The sequence below is a fragment of the Pinus tabuliformis genome, chromosome 8, assembly GCF_031772625.1.
Source record: "Pinus tabuliformis cultivar Carrire ecotype Pingquan chromosome 8, CPIR1, whole genome shotgun sequence".
In the NCBI taxonomy this organism is placed as follows: Eukaryota; Viridiplantae; Streptophyta; class Pinopsida; order Pinales; family Pinaceae; genus Pinus; species Pinus tabuliformis.
In genome coordinates this window covers 634,540,899-634,562,164 of record NC_142294.1, presented here as the reverse complement: position 1 = coordinate 634,562,164, position 21,266 = coordinate 634,540,899, and the positions used below count along the sequence as shown (strand labels likewise).

The 21,266-nt window shown below is 39.4% G+C and overlaps 1 protein-coding gene across 1 annotated transcript in view; it reads right to left on the bottom strand.

Annotated features, from left to right (window-relative positions):
- Positions 1 to 271: 271 nt before the first annotated feature.
- Positions 272 to 21,266, bottom strand: part of LOC149237120 (cysteine-rich receptor-like protein kinase 42) — a 48,428-nt gene continuing 27,433 nt past the window's right edge. The window contains exons 4-6 of the mRNA XM_089369154.1: positions 1,147 to 1,381; positions 847 to 991; positions 272 to 734 (exon numbers count right to left, since the gene is read on the bottom strand). Coding sequence (XP_089225280.1) covers positions 402 to 734; positions 847 to 991; positions 1,147 to 1,381 — 713 coding nt within the window. The 3' untranslated portion in view covers positions 272 to 401. The remainder of the gene's footprint in view (positions 735 to 846; positions 992 to 1,146; positions 1,382 to 21,266) is intronic.

Here is a 21,266-nt window from a genome sequence, read left to right as displayed (position 1 = left end):
TAATTTTATTTCTTAAATTAAAATTTCCTGTATTTTAACATTTTCTTTTTAATTAATTACTTTTCGAATAAACAAAATTTAATTTCAATAAAACTTAATCAACGCCACCATAATATTTAATTTACTCTTACTCGAGGAAAAGTGATTAAATAGAAATAGACGCTTTAACTAAAAGCAACCTTTTCCATCTACTTACGCACTAATAAAAGTTTGATTACTCGCGCCCGTTGTCCCACCAATTCAAAAAAGAAAAGCCCCATTTCTGTGTCGATACTCAGGAAAATTATCATTCAACCGTGAAGTGCTTACATCATAAACTTGGGTACATGTGAAGTGCTTACAGTTATTTAAATCCGAACGGCCATCCATTGACCATAACGGCCAGAAATATTTTCTGATTTTCACCTGGGCTCCAGAATGCCCGATGAAGGATCGGCCGCGGCAGAATGCGTGTCGGAACTTGCTGGTTGCCAAGGCCAAATACGTTTAATCTGGTCAGGTGTGCCCACACTATCCAGATCTATGAAAGCAGGTTTTGTCGGCGAAGGCAGATTTTCTCGCTCACTTGTCAGCATCGACACCACCCGTGACATTGATGGCCGCAACGTGGGAGCTGCTTGTGTGCACAGAAGACCAATTTTAATCACTCTAATCCCTTCCTCGCCAGTATAGCTACCCTCCAATGTACGATCAATAATTTCTAAAGCTCTTTCTGCTTTATACAGTCTCCATGTCTGTTAATTGGCCAATATCAACCAAACATAAAACTTTAGTTAGGAGGGGATCATACTGTTATGGACAAATTAGAAAATTTACAATTCAAATATAAGATCATATGAGCCATACTCCTTCGATGAGAAAATCCATCTCATGAGCCAAACTTTGATTCTTTCTTCCGCTCATAATTTCAAGTACAAGCACTCCAAAGCCGAATACATCTGTTTTCTCTGTCAGCTGTCCACGTAAGGCGTACTCAGGGGCCATGTAACCTCTGCAAAATGTTATCGACAGTGAAATGTCAATAACTTAACGCTCTCAACATAATGTCATCCATTTTCAGATATATGATTTGTAATTGCAGGTTTATGTACTGAAATTTATAAAAATGAATTAGTTGCAAGACTGAACGGTCGGGAAATTTCTTACAAAGTTCCTGCAACTCTAGTGCTAACATGGCTTTGATCTTTTGCAAATAATCTGGCTAACCCGAAGTCTGCTATTTTCGGTCGATGCTTATCATCTAGTAAAATATTACTCGCTTTAATATCTCTGTGGATGATCCGAATATCAGATTCCTCGTGAAGATAGGCCAGCCCACGTGCAGTTCCAACTAAGATTTCATACCGATCATTCCAGTCAAGTAAATGACGTTTGGTTGTATCTGCAATTAATGCATTATACAACTAAACATATTAGAAGAGTATGTTGAACGATTCCAGTATAATCTTCAAAGATCTCCTTATGCATCATTACCCTTACCTGATAATGTATTAAAAACAACATTAATTATAGAAATGAAGGAACAATGGATTGAGACATTAAAAATTATGGGGAAAGGAGATATTTATCAGGAAAATTTTGCTGGCAATATTGATTTATGTATCAGGAGCTCGAGAGGCAGCACAAGACTAAAACCAGTAGAACATGATCGATTTGTAAGAGATAATATAATTTCGGTAGAAGGAGTAACTCGTGCAAAAATTGGAAATTTATTAGAAAATTTTAAAACCGACATATTGGGGACGCTGACAACACAACTTGATATTATGCATGCCAACCAAAAGCAAGCAGAATCAGAACAGAATTTGGCAATCTTCTGTCCCAGATGCAGAAAGAAACACAACCATAAGGAGTGTCCATTAGATGCAGTTCAAGTTTCCGCCATTTGTACAAAAGACCACTCCATAGAAAGCTGCCCCTCACTTCCTGGATTGAAATCAGTATACAAGGAAGCAGAAGAAGAGCCAGAGTCGGTGTATCTAGTTAATCAGCGTCGTTAGTGGCAGTCACGACAAACAGGTATGTTTTCAGACCCAGCTTCTTCTTTCCAACCTCACCAATATCATGCTCAACAATATAATACAATGTGGAAAAATCAACCTCCCTTCCTGAATTGGTCACAACAATCATTCCCTTCATCATCTCCATGGCCCAATCAAGCAAGCCAACCCAATTGGCCAAATTTTCCCTATACCCCACCATATTGGCAAAATAATGTTTTTTGACCACAATGGACTCCTCCTACTTCAAAGAGTCAAACCTCGCAGACAAACTGGCAAAGACCGATGAATCTACTAGTAGGAACCATCCTGCTCCCTCAACCTACACTGCCAGCCCTACAACAAAACCCCCAGTCTAATTTAAGGCCGCAACTCCTAGCCCAACCCAACCCCAATCCGAGTAACAGACCGGTCTAGTCCATTCAAATAATCGAAACACCAGAGATAGGGACCGATCTAAGGGAGTGTAATGACCTTCAACTAAGATCTAGGCGTATCATTGAAACAGAGGGAGATAAAACAGTTCAAGTTGAAAATCAGTTACCTGTAGAACAACCATTACAAGAAGAGGATGTCACCAGACAACAAAGTCATGATCCAGCAACCACATCCTCTCCTCCATTCCCAGAACACTTAATTATACCTTGACCTATACAATATCCTAATTTTGACATTCTAGGAGAATTACGAAACCTGTACATAAAAATCCCGCTCCTCCAAGCCATTCAAGACATCTTGATATATGCAAAGACTATCAAAGAACTATGTATAAAGAAACCAAGGAGGACAATAACAAATAACCCAAAAGTCCAAGTAGTTGGCACTTCATCTGACTTATTATCAGGAAAAGAAACACCTGTTAAATACGAAGACCTAGGAAATCCAATAGTAACCGTACAAATCTATGGTCAAACCTTCTCAAATGCCTTAGTTGATCTAGGAACAGCAATTAACATCTTAACAACCACTACTTGCCAAAAATTGGGCATTACATCAATAGAACTGACCTCCACTTTATTAGAACTCGCTGATCAATCTGTAATTAGGCCAGAGGGCACACTACATGATGTTATGGTATCTGTTGACTCTTGGGAGTATCTGACTGATTTTCTGATAATAAATCCCAAAAACCGACTTGATAGAAATCCATTGGTCTTAGGTAGACCTTGGCTCGAAATTGCCGATGCTTATATTGGCTGCCAACAAGGTAATATGACCATTACTAGGGGGAAAAATCTTAAGACTCTAGCTTTATACCCCCCAGCACAGACAAGTGTCACAATAATAAAAACTAACAAGCATCTTGTATCATACCTCATAGAAAATATTAGATCTCCATTAACCATACAAGAGGCCCTCGATTTCAATGACCAAACAGAAGATGATGCCATTAATAATTTCATTAGCCAAGTTGAACCCAGATCCCACATACAATGTCACATGATAGAAGCGACATTTGATAATGAATTAGAAGAGGATCTTCTTAAAGATACACATGATCAAACAATACCTACTACCTCTGTTTCGAATAGCAAAATTGTGGAAATTGAGCCAGGAAAGACTTTAAACATTAATGCCAACCTGACATCTGAAAAAGAAAAGAAGCTCATCCAATTATTGAGGAAACATAAAGAATCATTTGCATGGGACTACCCTGATATGAAAAGAATTGATGCCCAGTTATTACACACCACATTTACATAGAAAAAGATGCGAGACCTGTTCGCCAACCACAAAGGAGACTTAATCCTCATTTGAAAGACGTTGTAAAAGCTGAACTTCAAAAACTTTTAGATGTTAACTTCATCTACCCTATCTCTGATAGTAAATGGGTCTCTCCACTTGTTGTGGTACCAAAGATGAATGGAAAGTAGAGGATTTGTGTAGACTATAGAGAATTAAACAAAGCAACACAAAAAGACCACTTTCCCCTTCCATTCATTGATCAAGTATTAGAAACTCAAGCAGGAAATAAATTCTTTTCTCTCTTAGATGGTTTCGGTGGATACATCAGATTCAGATTGCCTCTGAAGACCAAGACAAAACTACTTTTACTTGTCCTTGGGGAACATTTGCCTACAGAGTTCTACCTTTTGGCTTATGTAATGCTCCTGCCACATTTCAAAGAGCTATCCTCAGCATTTTTTCAGATCTAATAAATGAGGGGCTCGAAGTCTACATGGATGATTTTACACCATACAGAGATGATTTTGACCCAGCATTGGACACATTGGAAAAAGTCCTGCAGCGCTGCATTGCCACCAGGCTTTGCTTAAGCCATGAAAAATGCTGTATGATGATGTGTGAAGGACTTATTCTATGCCATTATATCTCAGCAACTGGCATACAAGTACACCCAGCCAAAATTCAAATAATTTTTCTAATTCCCACTCCTACCACTCAAACAGAGGTATGCAGTTTTCTTGGATTCTCTGGTTATTATAGAAGGTTTATAGAACATTTTTCACATACTGCTGCACCTCTAGATGCACTGACAGGTAATGTTGACTTTCTTTGGATAGAAAAATGTGACCGTGCTTTTCAGGATCTAAAGAAGCTTGTGTCCACAGCTCCAATCCTTCGAGGACCAACTTGGGACCTGCCATTCCAAATTTCATCAGATGCCTCAGATACAGCTATTGGAGCAGTCCTTGGGCAGGAAGAAGATAAAAAATCATATGAAATTTATTATATTAGCAAGAACTTATCCCCTGTTGAATTGAATTATATTGTTACTGAAAAGGAATTTCTAGCTGTAATACATGCTGTCAATAAGTTCAGGCATTACATTAATGAATATCCTGTTATTTTGTATACAGATCACTCTGCCATAAAATATTTAACGAATAAACCAATCACAAATGGTATAATAACTAGATGGCTGATTTTATTGCAGGAATTTGATATTACAATCAAGTACAGACCTGGAAAAGAGAATCCTGTCGCTGACTTTCTCTCGCGAATGCCAAAACCAGTGGATGCAGCAGCAGTTGAACATCAATTTCCAGATGAGCATTTGTTTGCTGTCACTATTAAAACACCCTGGTATGCTGATGTTGCGAATTACTTAATAGTAGGTAAATTACCAAAACATCTGACCCCCAATGAATGAAAATAGATTGTCCAACAAAGTGCTCGATTTTCCTGGATTGGGGGCTACCTATTCCATACAGGAGCAGATATGCACATCAGGAGATGTGTCCGGGAGGATGAAATTTTTGATATTTTGAAAGCTTGTCACGACGGACCATGTGGCAGACACTTTTCCGATAAGAGAACTGGACATAAGGTGTTATAAACAGGGTATTATTGGCCTACGATCTTCAAAGACACAAAAAAGTTCGTTCAAACTTGTGACAGTTGTCAAAGGGTAGGACGCCCTAGCCAGTCTGACGAAATGCCCCTGAACCCACAACTGGTTATTGAACCATTCGAGCGATGGGCACTTGATTTTGTTGGTCCAATTAACCCATCCTTGAACCAGAAAACATATATTTTGGTGGCAACAGAATATGTCACCAAATGGGTTGAAGCAGAAGCATTACCAAGAGCTACATAGGATTCTGTCATACAGTTCTTGCTTCATATATTTGTGCGATATGGGCTTTCAAGAGACATAATTACAGACGGTGGACCACAGTTTGCTGGTAACAAGATTGCTACAACACTTAAGAACTATCATATCCAGCATAAAATTACTACTCCATACCACCCACAAGCAAACGGTCAAGTAGGAAGTAGCAACAAAATAATAGAAGCAATCTTGACAATAACCATTTCGTTACATAGATGCGATTGGGCTGCAAGACTACCAAAAGTCTTGTGTGCCTACAGAAAAACATGGAGAAGCACTACCGGCTATTCACCATATCAATTGGTGTTTGGAAAGCAACCCATTTTTCCCATAGAATTCGAAATCCAAACACTGTGAACAGCACAAGAAGTCAACCTAGATCTAAATGAGGCACAGATTAATAGATTACATCAGATCAATGAGCTAGATGAAATTAGGCTCTATGCCCTTCAACATACTGCATTAATCTAACAACAACAAGCTAAATGGCATGACGCTCTCATTAAAAACAAAGTCTTACGCGAAGGAGACTGGGCGCTCTTATATGATTCCAGGTTTCAGAATTTTCCTGGGAAACTTCAGACTCGCTGGCTAGGGCCATATGAAATCCAGAAGGTACATGATGATGGCACCCTTACTCTAGTCACTATTGATAGATCTGGACATACCTTTAAAGTAAATGGCCAACGAGTTCAATTATACCGCAAACCACTTACTTGGGAATCCTTCTGCCAGCAACTACGCAAGGACTCCGATGTGCAAATTCTACAGGAGGAAGAGAAATCTCCCTCACCTGTGATTCATTAAGTGATTCACCTGTTTTTATACTTTGTACATAATTTCTTTGTTTTGTATATATTTTTGTATTTGCATTTTTTTCTATTGTTCCTTTTTCAGAAGAAACAACGTTGTCGTTTTTGTTGTTCCTTTTCTGAAGGGACAGCATTTGTGTACACTTTCGTCGTTGTTTGTTGTTCCTTTTCAAAAGAACAACACCTTTTGTTTCAGCTGTCCTTTTTCATTTTCATTTTGCTGTTCCTTTTCTAAACGAACAACATTCGAGTTTTTGCTGTTCCTTTTCCAAAGGAACGACATTTGAGTTTTCTATTGTTCCTTTTCCAAAGGAAGAACACTTTTGATTTTTTCTATTCCTTTTCCAAAGGAACGACATTTCAGTTTTTTTGTTGTTCCTTTTCCAAAGGAACAACATTTGAGTTTTTTTGCTGTCCCTTTTCCAAAGGAACAACACTTTTGATTTTTGCTGTTCCTTTTCCAAAGGAATGACATTCGAGTTTTTGTTGTTCATTTTCTAAAGGAACGACATTTGAGTTTTCCGTTGTTCCTTTTCCAAAGGAACAACACTTTTAATTTTTGCTGTTCCTTTTCCAAAGGAACCACACTTTTGGTTTTTTGCTGTTCCTTTTACAAATGAACGACATGTTTGGTTTTCTGTTATTCCTTTTCTAAAGGAATGGAATTTTCGGTTTTTGTTGTTCCTTTTTTTCAAAGGAACGACACTTTCAGTTTTTTCTGTTCCTTTTTCAAAGGAACAACACTTGTATTCCCTTGTCCTTCCTTTTTCAAATGACAACATTCTCGTATTCCTTTTACTTATGACTAAAGATACCTATTGTTCCTCTTGTTTTAGGTCTTTTGGAGCACAGCTATACACTCATGCGATGGATACAAAGCTAGAGCATACTGAAATCAACAAATTATATAAAATCGCTAGTTTTACAAGAAATTGCTGTAAATTGATAAAGAGGAACAAGGAAAGGACACAATTATTCATCACTTTTGCTGTCATTACCCTACTAATACTGACATGATTGGTCATCTTTATCATGCTGGTTCTTTTTAAATTCCCATAATCTTCTTTGATAATTATTAAGGAATAAGAACAAAGGGTTTATATTTTTCTATTGAGATGTTAAGACTTCTTCCACCATTCCTACTCTTAAGGAGGGTTGAACCACCCTTTGTGTATAAATAGGAAAGCATTTTATAAAAATAGAAAAAAAGAAGAATGTTTTGAATTGTCAAATGCAGGATAGGGGGTCTCATCAAGAGCCAGCCTACCATGATCATAAGGAAGAAAGTGAAGTGGCATTCCCACTATGGCCACCACACCAGGGATATGGTCCAAAAGGCACATCAGAAAAAAAATAAAGTGTCCTTGGAACAGGAGGTTTCATCACGAGCCCGTCTGCCCACCTTTCACTCCTTCCTGGTGAATGGCATTATGATTTAACTGGTTACCAAGCCAGCATAATGACCTCCATTTTGACACTGAACAATACTTCCTAGGCATACACAAAGGATCATGGTTCCATGGGTGAAACAAACAACTCTGCCAAGGTTATGGACACCTGTCGGTAGCAGAGCTCTGTTAATGTTATTGAAGTCACATTTCTTATACACCAATGGTAATCATTAACACCCTTCTCTGTCTTATACCTTTGTAATCTGTCAAATAAAGATTATGCATATCACTTCCCTGAACCATTAAACACATGAAAATCCATCATAACCAATCATGACGGAAAAAGTAGACAATGATCGCATTACACTCATTGTGCATGTTAGCTGTCCTATCCTCCCAGCCTCGCATCATGTAACTGCATTTTCTTATTTATTAAGCGATCCTGTTATACACCTCGATTTTGGTAACTTGTAGCTTTTGTAAACATGGCATCTTGGCATACATTGTTCCTTTATGACCCTGTACCAGGACAGATCAGCCCGCCGCTCCTTCATTTGATGGCCGAGGATGGCCTATCACATTGCCAGGGGGGGGGGGTTGACTTCATAATTTGCTGACATACGTGTCAGGCTATTATTCGGAAACTCTTACTTGGGAATAGCAAGGCTTAATGGTATCTCATTTTTCAATTTGCATGCCTTGTTGTTCCTAAGATATTTCCATATCATAGTCTGCAACAATTAGTAAGAGTTGAACGAGCCTTGCGATTTTGCTATTTTCTCTGTGTTTCTAACAGTTTGAACAGCCTGCTGTTCCATTACTGTCTCTGTGTTTTTACAGTAAGCTAAAGCATGGGAGGAAGGTCAATTCGAAGAGAACCACAGGTATTGATAGTTTCTGATACTGCAAGGGAAATCCTGGCAAGGACAGGATGGTTAGTCTATCTTAATCATTTACAGCAATCCAACGAGACCGTGGCAATAGAATTTTTGCAGAACTTGCAAGAATACCACTCCACAGTAGGGGGAAAACACATAGCTGTTACCGTTGACATAATTGCAGAGGTCTCGGGACTACCAGCCACTAGACCTGTGTGGACTCTAAAGAAGGAGAGACTACAAAAGATCATGAAGATCTTCCAGGATGAAGGCCAGAACGTGACAGTCAGAGGAAAGGGAGTCCTACCAGCGGCATTAGGAGAGCCATGGGCAGAATTGGGGAGGATCATCCAGAGTTACATCACTTGTGAAGGCAAGAAAGACGTGGTAAGACCATGACACCTTAAACTCTTAGCTATATTAAAAGAGAAATGCTCTGTGAACCTACCTACATTTTTAAATTCATTACTTCATGATGTTTCCCGAAGCATGAAAAATTCACAACATGTGGAATCAGTAGTAAGTCACCATGGACTGATACGGCTGATAGTTAGCCACAGTCTTGCTTAGCAGCAGAGCAACTAGGAAAAACTAATTGCTATGACAGATGGGGCACCGACTCCGCCAACCCCAAAATGAAAACATACTGCCAGTACACCAAATAGACCATTAAAACGGAGAAAATCAGTTAGATTAGCACGGATTAGAGGGAGGTTGGAAAATCCCCAAGGGGGTACCAGCCAACTTGTGGAGATAGACGACTCAAGGAACGAGAAACCCCCGCAATTGGAAGGAGAAGAGAATGAGAAAGAAGTGGGAGGAAATGAGGAAGGAGAAATAGAGGAAGAGACCGAACAACCTGAGTAGGTGGAGGCAGAGACAGAACAACGCGAAGAGAGTCCATTGCAAAATTCATTGCAAGAGGACGAATTGGCCCGAATTCTGGCCAATATGGGTGAATATGGCCAACCCCTCAGCCCACTAGGCCTCCATATTGAGGAAGAACCAAAAGAGCATTCTGCTCAGGATAAAAATGCACCCGAGGAATCGTGCGATGAGGAAGAAAACGAAGAGAATCATTCTGTTCATGATGTAAGTATACATGACCATCAATCCACCTATAAATCTGGTCAGAACACCCAAAAACAAAAATCTTTGCCACATATTAGATTTTTTTTTATATGCATGACGCACGGTTAAGGTATGGAATTGGTGGTGTTGTTCTAGTTTAGTCGAAAGGGCACACGTGCCATATTCACGTGCCATCTCAGGTTTTTCTTGACCATTAAAATTCTTCTTGCCCGTGTGTTTGTCAACGATGAGGAATTTATAAATATCAGGGGCACAATTATGGTCGCGATTCGACAATATATTTGGTACATTTCTGCTTGAATTGATCGACATTGATTGAAATTTTTGAGGTTTGGGATGTTTAGGGAAGCAAAATACACCAGAGGTTTAGGAGGTTTAGGGAAGGGAATTACAGTCTGTTGTTTGTAATGAGTTTGGGCTTATGGTTCTCTGTGGGAAGAGGATCAATATGGTGGTGATTCAGAATGGTGTCCCAGAAGGGATTGACTTCATCATTTTATATAGTTGTCAACGCTAACAGAGACTCCAAAATATAATAATATTAATAATATTCCTTAGAATCCAAAATATACATCACACCATCTAATGAATAATTTAAATTCTAATGGATTATAAGATATGCAAGCCATGTTTTTTATTTTATAAATGTGAAATTTATTAGTACATAATCAAAATCGAGAGTGAGAATATAAAAAAAAATGGAGATCATACAAATCAAGGTAGAGTCGAGACTAGTAATCAATTTTATCTTCTTTCATGTTATCTCCTTTCTCATTTGTGGTCGTTCGACTACAACTACACGATTTACTTTTGTTAGAGTATTTAAGGCCATAATAATAATTTATTTTAATTTCTTGATAAACATTCGAAGTAAAGTCACTGTCATCTTATGAACCATTATAATAACTTTGATGGCGTTTTAAATATAGTCACATGGTGTTTTGTGTTTTTTTTTTTTTGGGGGGAAACACAACCAAAAGGAGCAAACTAAGTTTGGATCTCACACATCGATTACTATCGAGAAAGGATTACATTTATCAAACTCACTGCGAATAGCTTAAGAGCACCAGAAAAAGATCTCCTTTGGCAGCAGTGCTAACAAGTCGATTAGAAAAAAATTATCTTCGTGTATTAAAGGAAATCACAAATTATCCTAATTTTTTAAATCTACAAAAGCAGAGAATGTAATGCTTAGAATAGTACTAGTATTTGGAACACAATAATGATAACTAACACTACTATCGCATCAGACCAATCGTGCCAGAGGCAAAAGCTCTGCAGTTAAAAATCAACAAATTTGAACATTAATCTATAACTAAGGAAACTGATAATGAGTCTAATGGTAAGTGTACCCATGAGTGACTTTTAACTTTGTGAAATCAATGTTTGGATTTTTATACTGAAAATTCCATCGAGGAAATGACAATACCTGTCGTTGTGTTTTCATGAGTATACAATATATTTGTATTTTGCAGTGAATTTTGTATTAGGTAACATAGTTAAGTAGCTTTGATGGTTCCAAGTTTATTTATAGGCCTTTTATGTCATTTCTGCAGGGGCAACTCTACTGGAGATTAATAAGTCGCTTAGTGACACTAATAATGAGTTGTACGATTGAATTGATGCCACATCAAATGACCATTTCTCCTATAGGGGTGTAACATGCAACAATTTCACTTTCGATATGTTTGCACTGTAAGTTGTCCTTTTATATTTCCATTAGAGTTCATGTTATAAGATGATGCCAATACACAATGCTATAGTATTGGAAATCACTCAAAATTTAGTCTTTATAATTTCTACACCAGCTTTTTGCAAAGTTTTGATTCAAGCTCTTTTTCATGTGTTTGTATTTGCTCAGATTTGTGCCATGTAGGAACTTTTCTCAACCAAATCTCGGAGGATAAATTTTCTCGGTCACTGGCAATCTGAAAAGTATAGAATCGATGTACCTGAATCTAGAGGTCTAATGTATATTTGTTTCAAGTGGTTCGAGTTGTCATTTATGTTGATTATTACAATGCAAGTTATATGGAGCAAGTGTTTATAATATTACGGTGTTCTTGGTTGATTCATTGTGTTTTGTATGCAGTGACCTCAAAAGAAGTGGTCTAATCTGAAATCACCCCTAGGTGACCTAAAGAAATTAATGAAGGTATTAGAGACTCATGTGCTGGTGTGTGCCTATGTTATTTTAAGTAATGGATCGATAAGATTTCGAAATACACAAGCATTGGAAAACAGTAAGAGAAACACAACAATCAAATGCAACACACAACAATTTAATAAGCAGTTCACCCAATCCTGCTGGGCTATGTCTCCTGGTCCAGCATTCAATGGTGGCCTTTTCTATTGTGTCTTTAAGCAGAGTTTTTACAATGAGGAGCTCAATTTGAGTCTCCTGTAACAGATGATGCTTAGTAGCGTGGTACTTAGATTCCCCAAGCCACTAAAGTACACAGACTCCCCATTACTGAGTCTCGACCTCAACTGGTCTTAATGGGATGAGTCCAATTTGGTACTAAGTTCCCGACCGATATCCTCATAGTGATTGCTTGAACCTCTCAAGCCTTCTCGGTTCTGTGTGCTCGATGCTGCCTTAGCTCTGCAGGTCAGCTCGACTTGTCTGTTCTTTGCTCTTTGCTTCACTCTCTCCTATGTCTCCTCTCTGCTCTTTTTTTGTTTGTTGCTTAAAGCCAATCTGTCCCGTGATTGTTCGCTTCCTCTTCCGGCTCTTTAAATCGCCTGCCTCTATCCGCTGGAATTCCCTGCTTCTGTGTCATCGCCACTGTGTAACGTTTCACAGAGAGGTGGCCACTTGTCCTGTTATAGACATTTTTGGGCATTGCAACCCCAAGCATAAAATGTACATAAACCAAGGGCTCCTAAGTCCCTAAAATTTTTGTTCCAACCCCTAAATGAACAAGGTCAACTGATTACAGCTTCTCCCAGAAGTTCTCCATGAAAAACTACTCAGAACTGGTAAAAACTAGATCATTTCACTTGCTCCACAGGCAAAGTGCATTGCATATCACCTAAGTACACACAGTGGGTGCGTTGCATTTCAAAAATCCCTTCTATGGGGTGCGATGGGAGAGAAGAGACAAATGGCAGTGTCAATCCCCGAGGTGGAGAAGCATGGAATCTTCTAGAAACTTCTCTTGTGACACTTGCCTCTCTGAATTCGACTAGGGATGAGTAAGAGATCATCAATCTCCAAGTGGAAGCAAGAACTATCAGAGGGAAGACACTAATCAAATCACAAGCTGACTCATCTCCCTTGCAGGCATCTATATATGGATCCCTCATCCCAGAGACTCAAAGGCTGGAATTTTGCATCTTGTAAGGAATTGTTGTTGGTTTCTTGAGGCAACATCATAGAGTTGGGTGATATAAGCTTTTCATGAGGTGAAGAAGGGCTTACTTGTTGAGAGGATGATGCTGGGTCAGAACAACTGGTTATAACTCTCTTGGCTCTTTCTTGATTATCAATAAAGCTATTCAAGTTTTCCTCCATACTCTTGTGTAATTTATGTTTCATGCATTTGTATGGTCAATTTACATCTGATCCTAGATTGTTTATGATAATAGATCCATGTTCTTGTATAGTGTTATGCTGCTTTGATTCTACAGGTACTCTGTGAAGCTGGGTATACGAGAAAGCAAGTAGCAAAGGACTATCAGAAGAGAGAGGAATCGAGCAAGTAACCAAGCGCCAGACAGAGGTTGGTCTCCTTTATTTTTCTCTCATCTATCTTTCATAAAGGAAAACGAAAGTAGTTTTACTTTGTTTGTTTCTAAGGTAGATACCAGCCTTAGTGGGATTAGTAGTTCTGCATAGACACTTTTCCCTGTAACAAAATGGCGACTCCGCTAGGGAGCGACTAGATTGATTGTTTATCTACATTTTTTTACTTTATAAACTTACAGACGAAGCCTGAAGTCAAGCCAGCTAGCCTTCAAACTGCATTTGCTATGCAAATGCAAAGTAGATCAATGCTGCTTCAGTCAATCTCCGGGTTTTGTTTATGAATTAAACAACTGATTTACAAGCATTCTAATTGCCCTCGTGGTGGCTCTAGTAACCTCCTTAGATCTACCCCTGTGATTGATTTACTGATTACCACTTGCTTGGCCAAAATCCTTGAACTGAACTACAAACTGTGACCCGGAACCCAAGCAAAGTCTCGTCCCTGGTCCAGCGCACTGTCTGTTCTGTGAATCTCAAATTCAGCACACTTCCCGTGTGTAATAGGTGCGCTGCATTTCAAATTCATTGTGTTACAGGTGCGCTGATCAGACTAGGCATTGTTCCTAAATTTTGGTTTCTGTGTTCACTCTTTTCATATCTATTCAAGAATTTTGCTGCCTGTAGTCAGTACACCTCTGTTTGAAACCCCTTTCCTTGGTGATATTCCACCTCCATTGTGCAAAGAGCTGTAAATGTTTTTATGTATTTGTTGAGTCATTTTCAGTTCTCCTTTACAAAGAAGTAACGTAATTGTACTGTCATTTCTTGATTTGAAAGTGTTGTAAGTGTTGTTTTCAGTCATAGAAGAGGACATGATTGTTCTTGATAATCGATTACCTTGTTACTATTGTATTTGATCTGAATTAGTAGTTTTTATAGTGTCGAAAGCAATTTTTCATTTCCAAATCGCAAAGTGTTGTCGTTTTCTTCATTTTGATTTTGAAAAAGAAACTTGTTAGTAATTTTCGCTTTGAAAAATAATTCAAATTTGCGCATTAGCTTTCTTTTTATCATTCACATATTAAGAAGGCTGAAAAAAAATACATGCATGTGCATTTGCATTTAGACTGTTTGATTGGTTTGATTTAGGACAGTGCATATAGTGTGTGCTCTATGCTCTTTGTTGAAAGAATATTGTCTCTCTTTCCTTAGTAGCTAGGATTTTCATTGCACAAAAAAGATAAAACGACTGTTTATCATCTTAGATTACATTTTAGGAACTGTACATATACATCACATAGTGAACTTGAAAGGAAAATTTCTTAAACAAGATCAACTATAAAATAAATTTAATGAATCTAACAATGCTTTGGAACCTAACGCACAACATCTAGAAGTCTAGGCTAGAGACGTATTCTGGTGCCGTAAAGCCTGGTAAATGTTGTTTTCACTGTTGGTTGGGTGATTCCTCCACTTTGAGACGATAAGTGCCAGTACAGACTTGTGCTCCCACGTACCGTCAAGTATATTTTGGGAGACCACAATAGGCTTAATCCTTTATCCATAGGAAGCCGTGTCTACCGCCCTATCGATCGCAATGCACTGAACACAACATTCGGGAAGATTGACTGCCGTACCGTAAAAAGTATTCTACAGTTTTGCGATTGGTTTGGTAATCCCTCTGCCTAGATTTCCAGAGCAATCCCTTTCGTTCCTTTTCAGACTCCTTAACAGAAAAGGTCCATTTGAGCACTTGTCACTTCATGCTCATTAAAAATCGAAGGCGACTAGAGTCATCTTTTGTTTTTTCTCGACTCTTTAAAATTGAAAAAACAAGTTGTGTTAAAGCATCTAAAATTCATCTAATTCGGAAACATACTTCCCCTTTATTTTTAGTTGATCGAGTAATCCACAACCGTGGAAGAAAGTGAATTGAAACCCCGTCATTCGCGGAGGCTTACGAGTCAACCGTCTTTGTCTTCGGAATCGAAACTATTACAGACAAAGCGAACTCATTTAACCGGTTCCAAATCTCCTAGTAAAGTTGGAACAAGTGTTCCAACACCATCAGAAACTCTGGTTACTCCATCCATTTCTGGTATCCCTACCTTTACAGAAGAAGTTCAGCAGCCACCGAGGGACAGTAGCTCTGATCCTAGTTTGAAGGTAAACACTTGTGTTACTGAACCAGTTTCATCTACAACAGGTTCAGAGAGTGTTATTCCCCAAACATCTGTCGCTGCAGATTCCATACCTTCTTCGGCACCAGAAATATTTTACGGACTTGACAGTCTACCTCTTCCACCTGGTCTGATTGGTATAAAGGAGATTTTGGAGGATCCTCCATCTAGTACTCCATCGCAATTTGGAGTCGAGATCACTCTGTATTCTTCTTCATCAGAAATAAGTCTACCACCATCGGAAGCTCCTGTAGAATCGCTATGTAATCTTTTGGAAAGACTAGAAATGTCTGAACAACCATCGACATCTAGGACTGTGTCGTCCGACACAGCGACAACAGAACTTCCTGCTGTCACCCCAACAATGTTCGCCGGTATACCATGTGTCCCAACTAGCTCTCAATCGCTAGAAGGGGCCCACTCAGGGGCTATTTCGACAGTATGGTCCGTTCCTGTTTGTTGATCTGGATTAGTATCCGGAAACTCTTATGTTGAGTCTCAACAGATTGATCCTTCAGGATGTCAATTTGGGTAGTCCAGTCCTCAAGGGCAAAAAATTCTGTTAAGTGCCAGATTACCACCATATGTGGGGCAGTATACCCTTTCATTGTCACCTCCAGGAGGACAGCCATATGGGAGTTCACAACAAAATTCAGGTTACACTGGAATTATGTCTAGCAGTTGGGTGCCGATACTGCCTCAACAACCAAGAGTTGTATATTCGATGCAACAATGTTTACCTATGTCAAATATACCAACTACGCCAGCTATTGTGACGGTGTCGCAAGTACAAGCACTACCTGTTGTATGCCAACCTCAGGTTTCTCAGGTTATAATGCAACAACCTCTTGACCCTGCAACTCAACCACAATCACTGACTGGCGGAATGACATAGGCCCAAACGGGTACAATTACCCCTCATCTTGGTCAAACAGTTAGTATCGGGCAACAACACATGGCTTCACAACCATGGCTGGTGCAATACCAACAACCACAATTCCAACAAGTATACCAAGGATCTGACCAACAAATCTTTGCAAATAGTGGGCAGCCATATATTCAAAACAGTCAAAATCAACCATTCTACAATGGTTGTGCCCACCAACCTTACCAAAGTTACCAACATCAAATGCATTATGCTGGTATGCAAAGACCAACTGCTCAGGCGATTCCATCTTATCCTGGGTATGCTTCGCCTAACCTGAATCAGCAGCTACCCTTCGTGGTGACTTTAGAGTTACCGGACCTAAATTGGTTAACAAACGATCCAATTGCTTACGCCCCTTGGTGGCCAGCGATTCCACATAAACTTCCATCAGATATTCCTAAATTTAATGGAAATCCGGGTGAAGATCCGTCGAATCATGTGATGACCTTTCATCTGTGGTGTTCATCAAACACCCTAAACGATGATTCGATTAGGCTTTGCCTTTTTCAAAGGATGTTAACTGGTCCGGCAGAAAAATGGTATATCGAATTTCCCAGAGCTTCGTTTGACAATTTCAGTACCCTAGCCACAACCTTTTTAACCCATTTTCAGTTACTGATAAGGTACAAAACGGGAACAGAACTTCTTACCAATTTCAAACAAACAACAGCCACTCACATATCTGATCATATTCGTGAGTGGCGACGTCGTCGTAGAAAGGTAAAAATGTGTGTTCCTGATCAACTTTTAGCTGAATGGTTTATTAAGTATTTGTTACCTTCCATTACAAAAGATGTGGCAAAAGGGGGAGTCGTCACTGAAGAGCAAGTTATTGCTCGTGCACAATATTTAGACTTGATTTACACTCAGTCTGGCACGCTCTACGATAAAATACCTGACGCTCCCAGACCGGAATTCTCAGTCCCTCCTTCTCCTAAATCAAACAATGACTCTCATGCCGGTGATGGCGTGATTGGCGCAACAGACACGAAATCGACAAAGGCTACATCTAAAAAGGCCCGTAAGATTTCCAGTCAAAATGCAAAAGAAGAACTTCTTGCCTCGAAAGTAAATGTCGTCTCGACAGATAAAGGCAAAGAAACCAAGCAACCAGGAGGCAAGAAGAAAAACAAAGGGAAGAAGAAGAAATAGGAGGAATCATCACCTGAAAAATCTTCTACAAACCCTTCTGGAAATAGGAAACCAAATCATCCATGCTTTATATGTGATGAGGATCATTGGACATCAAATTGTCCGTATAAAGCTGAGCTTAAAAAATTCTTAAAGAATACAAAGACCTCGGCGGTATTAACTCATCCGTTTCCAAATCCAAGAACAAATATGGTTGACAGTGGAAATTATTCCCCGTCTCAAGTGCTGATGTTGTCGATTTCCAAACATCAAAATGATGCTTTGATATTGACAAGGAATAAAGATTATGGGAATCCATTGTTGTCGAACAACAAGGATAAAGATCAACCTAGTAGTTCGACAACAACTTCGACAGAAGTTGCGCCACCCATCATTCCTGAACTAACAATAAAACCGCCAAAGGGAGTAGTACACAAGTCGACATTTAATCCTCATGCTAGAGCAGCACAACATTATAATATAGTGGAAGATCTGGCCCAATCTCCATCTGCTATGTCGACACTTGAGGTACTGCAAAATTGCCCATTCCAAAATCAGGCTTTATTATCAGCCATCGGTGGGATGGACCCAAAATATTCCAATCTTGTGTCCTTTAATCATAAAGGATACGATCCTCAGTTACCAGCTCAACTAGCTTTCCTCGTTCAAGTGAAAGCCCTCAACAAAACCATTCACAGAACAATTATTGATGAGGCGGAATCTACATGTATTATGTTGATGAGTTGCTGGAAAACTTTAGGATCTCCAACCTTGTCGCGATATTCGACGACATTAAAATCATTCGATGGACGAACATATACCCCATATGGTATTCTAAGTAACTTGTAAGTTGAATTAGGGGGGAAAAAGTAGAAATAGATGTTGAAGTAATTGACGGAAACCTCGATTACAACATCCTACTGGGAAGACCATGGATATATGATATGGATGCTGTTGTGTCGACCTATTTTAGGAAGATTGCATTCCCCTTTCAAGGAGGGATTACAATCGTCGATCAACAGACTTTCCTCCCCAATGGTTCTCAAGTTACGGGAAGCATTCCAATGATCCATGGAAGCCCCCATTCGCTTCAAAATATCGGAGTAGGCCTACTAAAAGACCCTATATTAATGGGAACTTTTGCCCTTCCACCTCCAATAAATCTGGCGGAAGTAGCATCGTTAGGAACCTGCAATATGATATCTTCGATTGAAAAGATCTCAACAAACGATATAAACATGGATCATATGCAGGTATTGCCTCCAAGCCCAATGGAAATATTGTAGCAATCTTTGTTCTTGGCATGGGAGGCAAACCCAAATAAATGCTCATCAAGCGTTTGGATAGATAGGTCTAAGGAATATGGCACCCCTTCAGATCCTTGGTCGAGAGTGCATTACACCGACGAAGGAATTGTTCAATCAATGGTAATTGAAGGGGCACCATGGGAAGATTACCACCATCGTTCACTTCTTCCGGATTGTGAAGAAGATACTCCTGATGACCTTCATCATCCTTCAGTTTTTGATTTCTTATCAAATACTGTAAACACGGTGGATTCTGAGCGAAACTTGTCCATCATTGAAGAGACTATTGCCATAAATATCTCTACCAAAACAGATGTTGTAGAGAATATTTATGTTGGCAAATGTTGTTCTCCTTCAGAACTGGAAATATATAACGCTCTTTTTCGCGAATTCAGAGATGTCTTTGCTTGGTCATATAATGAAATGCTAGGCATTGACTTGAGTATTGTTGAACATGAAATCAAGATGTATCCAGATGTCAAACCAGTACGACAACGGCTACGGCAGGTGCACCCCAAGAAAGCCGCTGCCATCAAGGCGGAAGTTGAAAAGCTCCTCCATGCTGGTTTCATTTACCCGGTTCCTCTAACCGATTGGGTATAAAACATTGTTCCTGTTATGAAAAAACAAGGAACGATTAGAGTGTTCATCGATTATAGGGATGTAAATCGAGCTTGTCCAAAAGACAACTACCCTACACCCTTCATTTATGGATGGATTCTCCGGGTATAATCAAATAAATATCCACCCACAGGACCAGTCAAAGACTGCATTTATTTGTCCGTGGGGCACATTCGCATATCAAAAATTACCCTTTGGTTTAAAGAACGTAGGGGCAACATTCCGGAGGCAATGAATTGTGCCTTCCATGACACCAAAAACATCGTTCAACCATATCTCGATGACCTTCTAACTCATTCACGAAAGCGGACTGATCATCCGCAACATTTAAGAGCGATATTTCTACGTTGCCGACACTACAAGATACGACTTAATCCACACAAATGTGTGTTCTGTGTTAGTTCTGGTCGTTTACTTGGCTTTGTAGTCTCAAAGGACGGGATTCGTCTCGACCCATGTAAGGTTCAGGCAATCATAAATTTGCCTCTTCCTTCGAATTTGCTTCAGATTCAGAAACTCCAAGGGAAAGCAAACTTTCTGAGGAGGTTCATTCCAAATTATGCCGAACTTGCTAAAGGTTATACACATCTATTGAAAAAGGAAGTGCCCTTCATCTGGGATCAGGTTGTGCAAGCTTCCTTTGATGCTTTAAAAGAATCCCTAATGAAAGCATCATTAACGTACGCTCCCGATTATCAAAAAGACTTTAACTTGTATCTGGCTGCAGCAGATACAACCATCGCAATGGTTTTAGTTCAAGAAGACAACAAATTGAACATCCTATATATTATTTGAGTAAGAACTTAAATGATACAGAAAGCAAATATTTTTATGTTGAAAAGCTAGCGCTAGCAGCTGTTCAAGCGATACAGAGATTTCGACACTATGTCCTCTTTCGAAAAACTACCATTCTGTCAGATTGCAACCCCATGACTTATATATTGTCGCGACAGTTGCTAGGGGGAAAATATTCAAAATGGATAGAAATTCTACAAGAGTTTGATCTGGAATTTGTAAAATCCAAGTCAAAGAAAGCCCTGGTTTTCCAAGAATTATTATGTGATCTCCCATTGTCATCCAACGATGAAACATCCGAAGAAACTATCATGGATGAAGCTTTGTTTCTGATATCTTCAAGCAATCTGTGGTATGGGGATATAATCATCTATCTCCAAACCCAAAAATATAGGCCTAATACCTCCCACTCTGAACAAAAACGTATTCGATACCAATCAAAAGACTACATGATCGTCGGTGATACACTTTACCATCGTGGTGTCGATACAGTTCTGAGGAGGTGCCTCACCCATGAGGAGGCCGAAAAAGTCCTGAATGATTGCCATTCAGGCGCGTGTGGGGGGCATCAATCCGGTTACGCTACGCTGCAAAAATTTTTATGAGCAAGATACTTCTGGCCAAAAATGTTCAAAGATTGCATAACCGCAGTCAGAAGTTGCCATGCCTGTCAAATTTTCGATAACAAAACTAGAAGACCACCCACACCTCTGCAGCCAATAGTTGCTGTTGGGCCATTCGCCAAATGGGGCATCGATTTCATGACATGTAACCCCACCTCGACCAGGGGGCATGGGTATATCATAGTTGCAGTTGGCTATTTTACCAAATGGGCCGAGGTGATGCCTACATTAGATAACACTGGT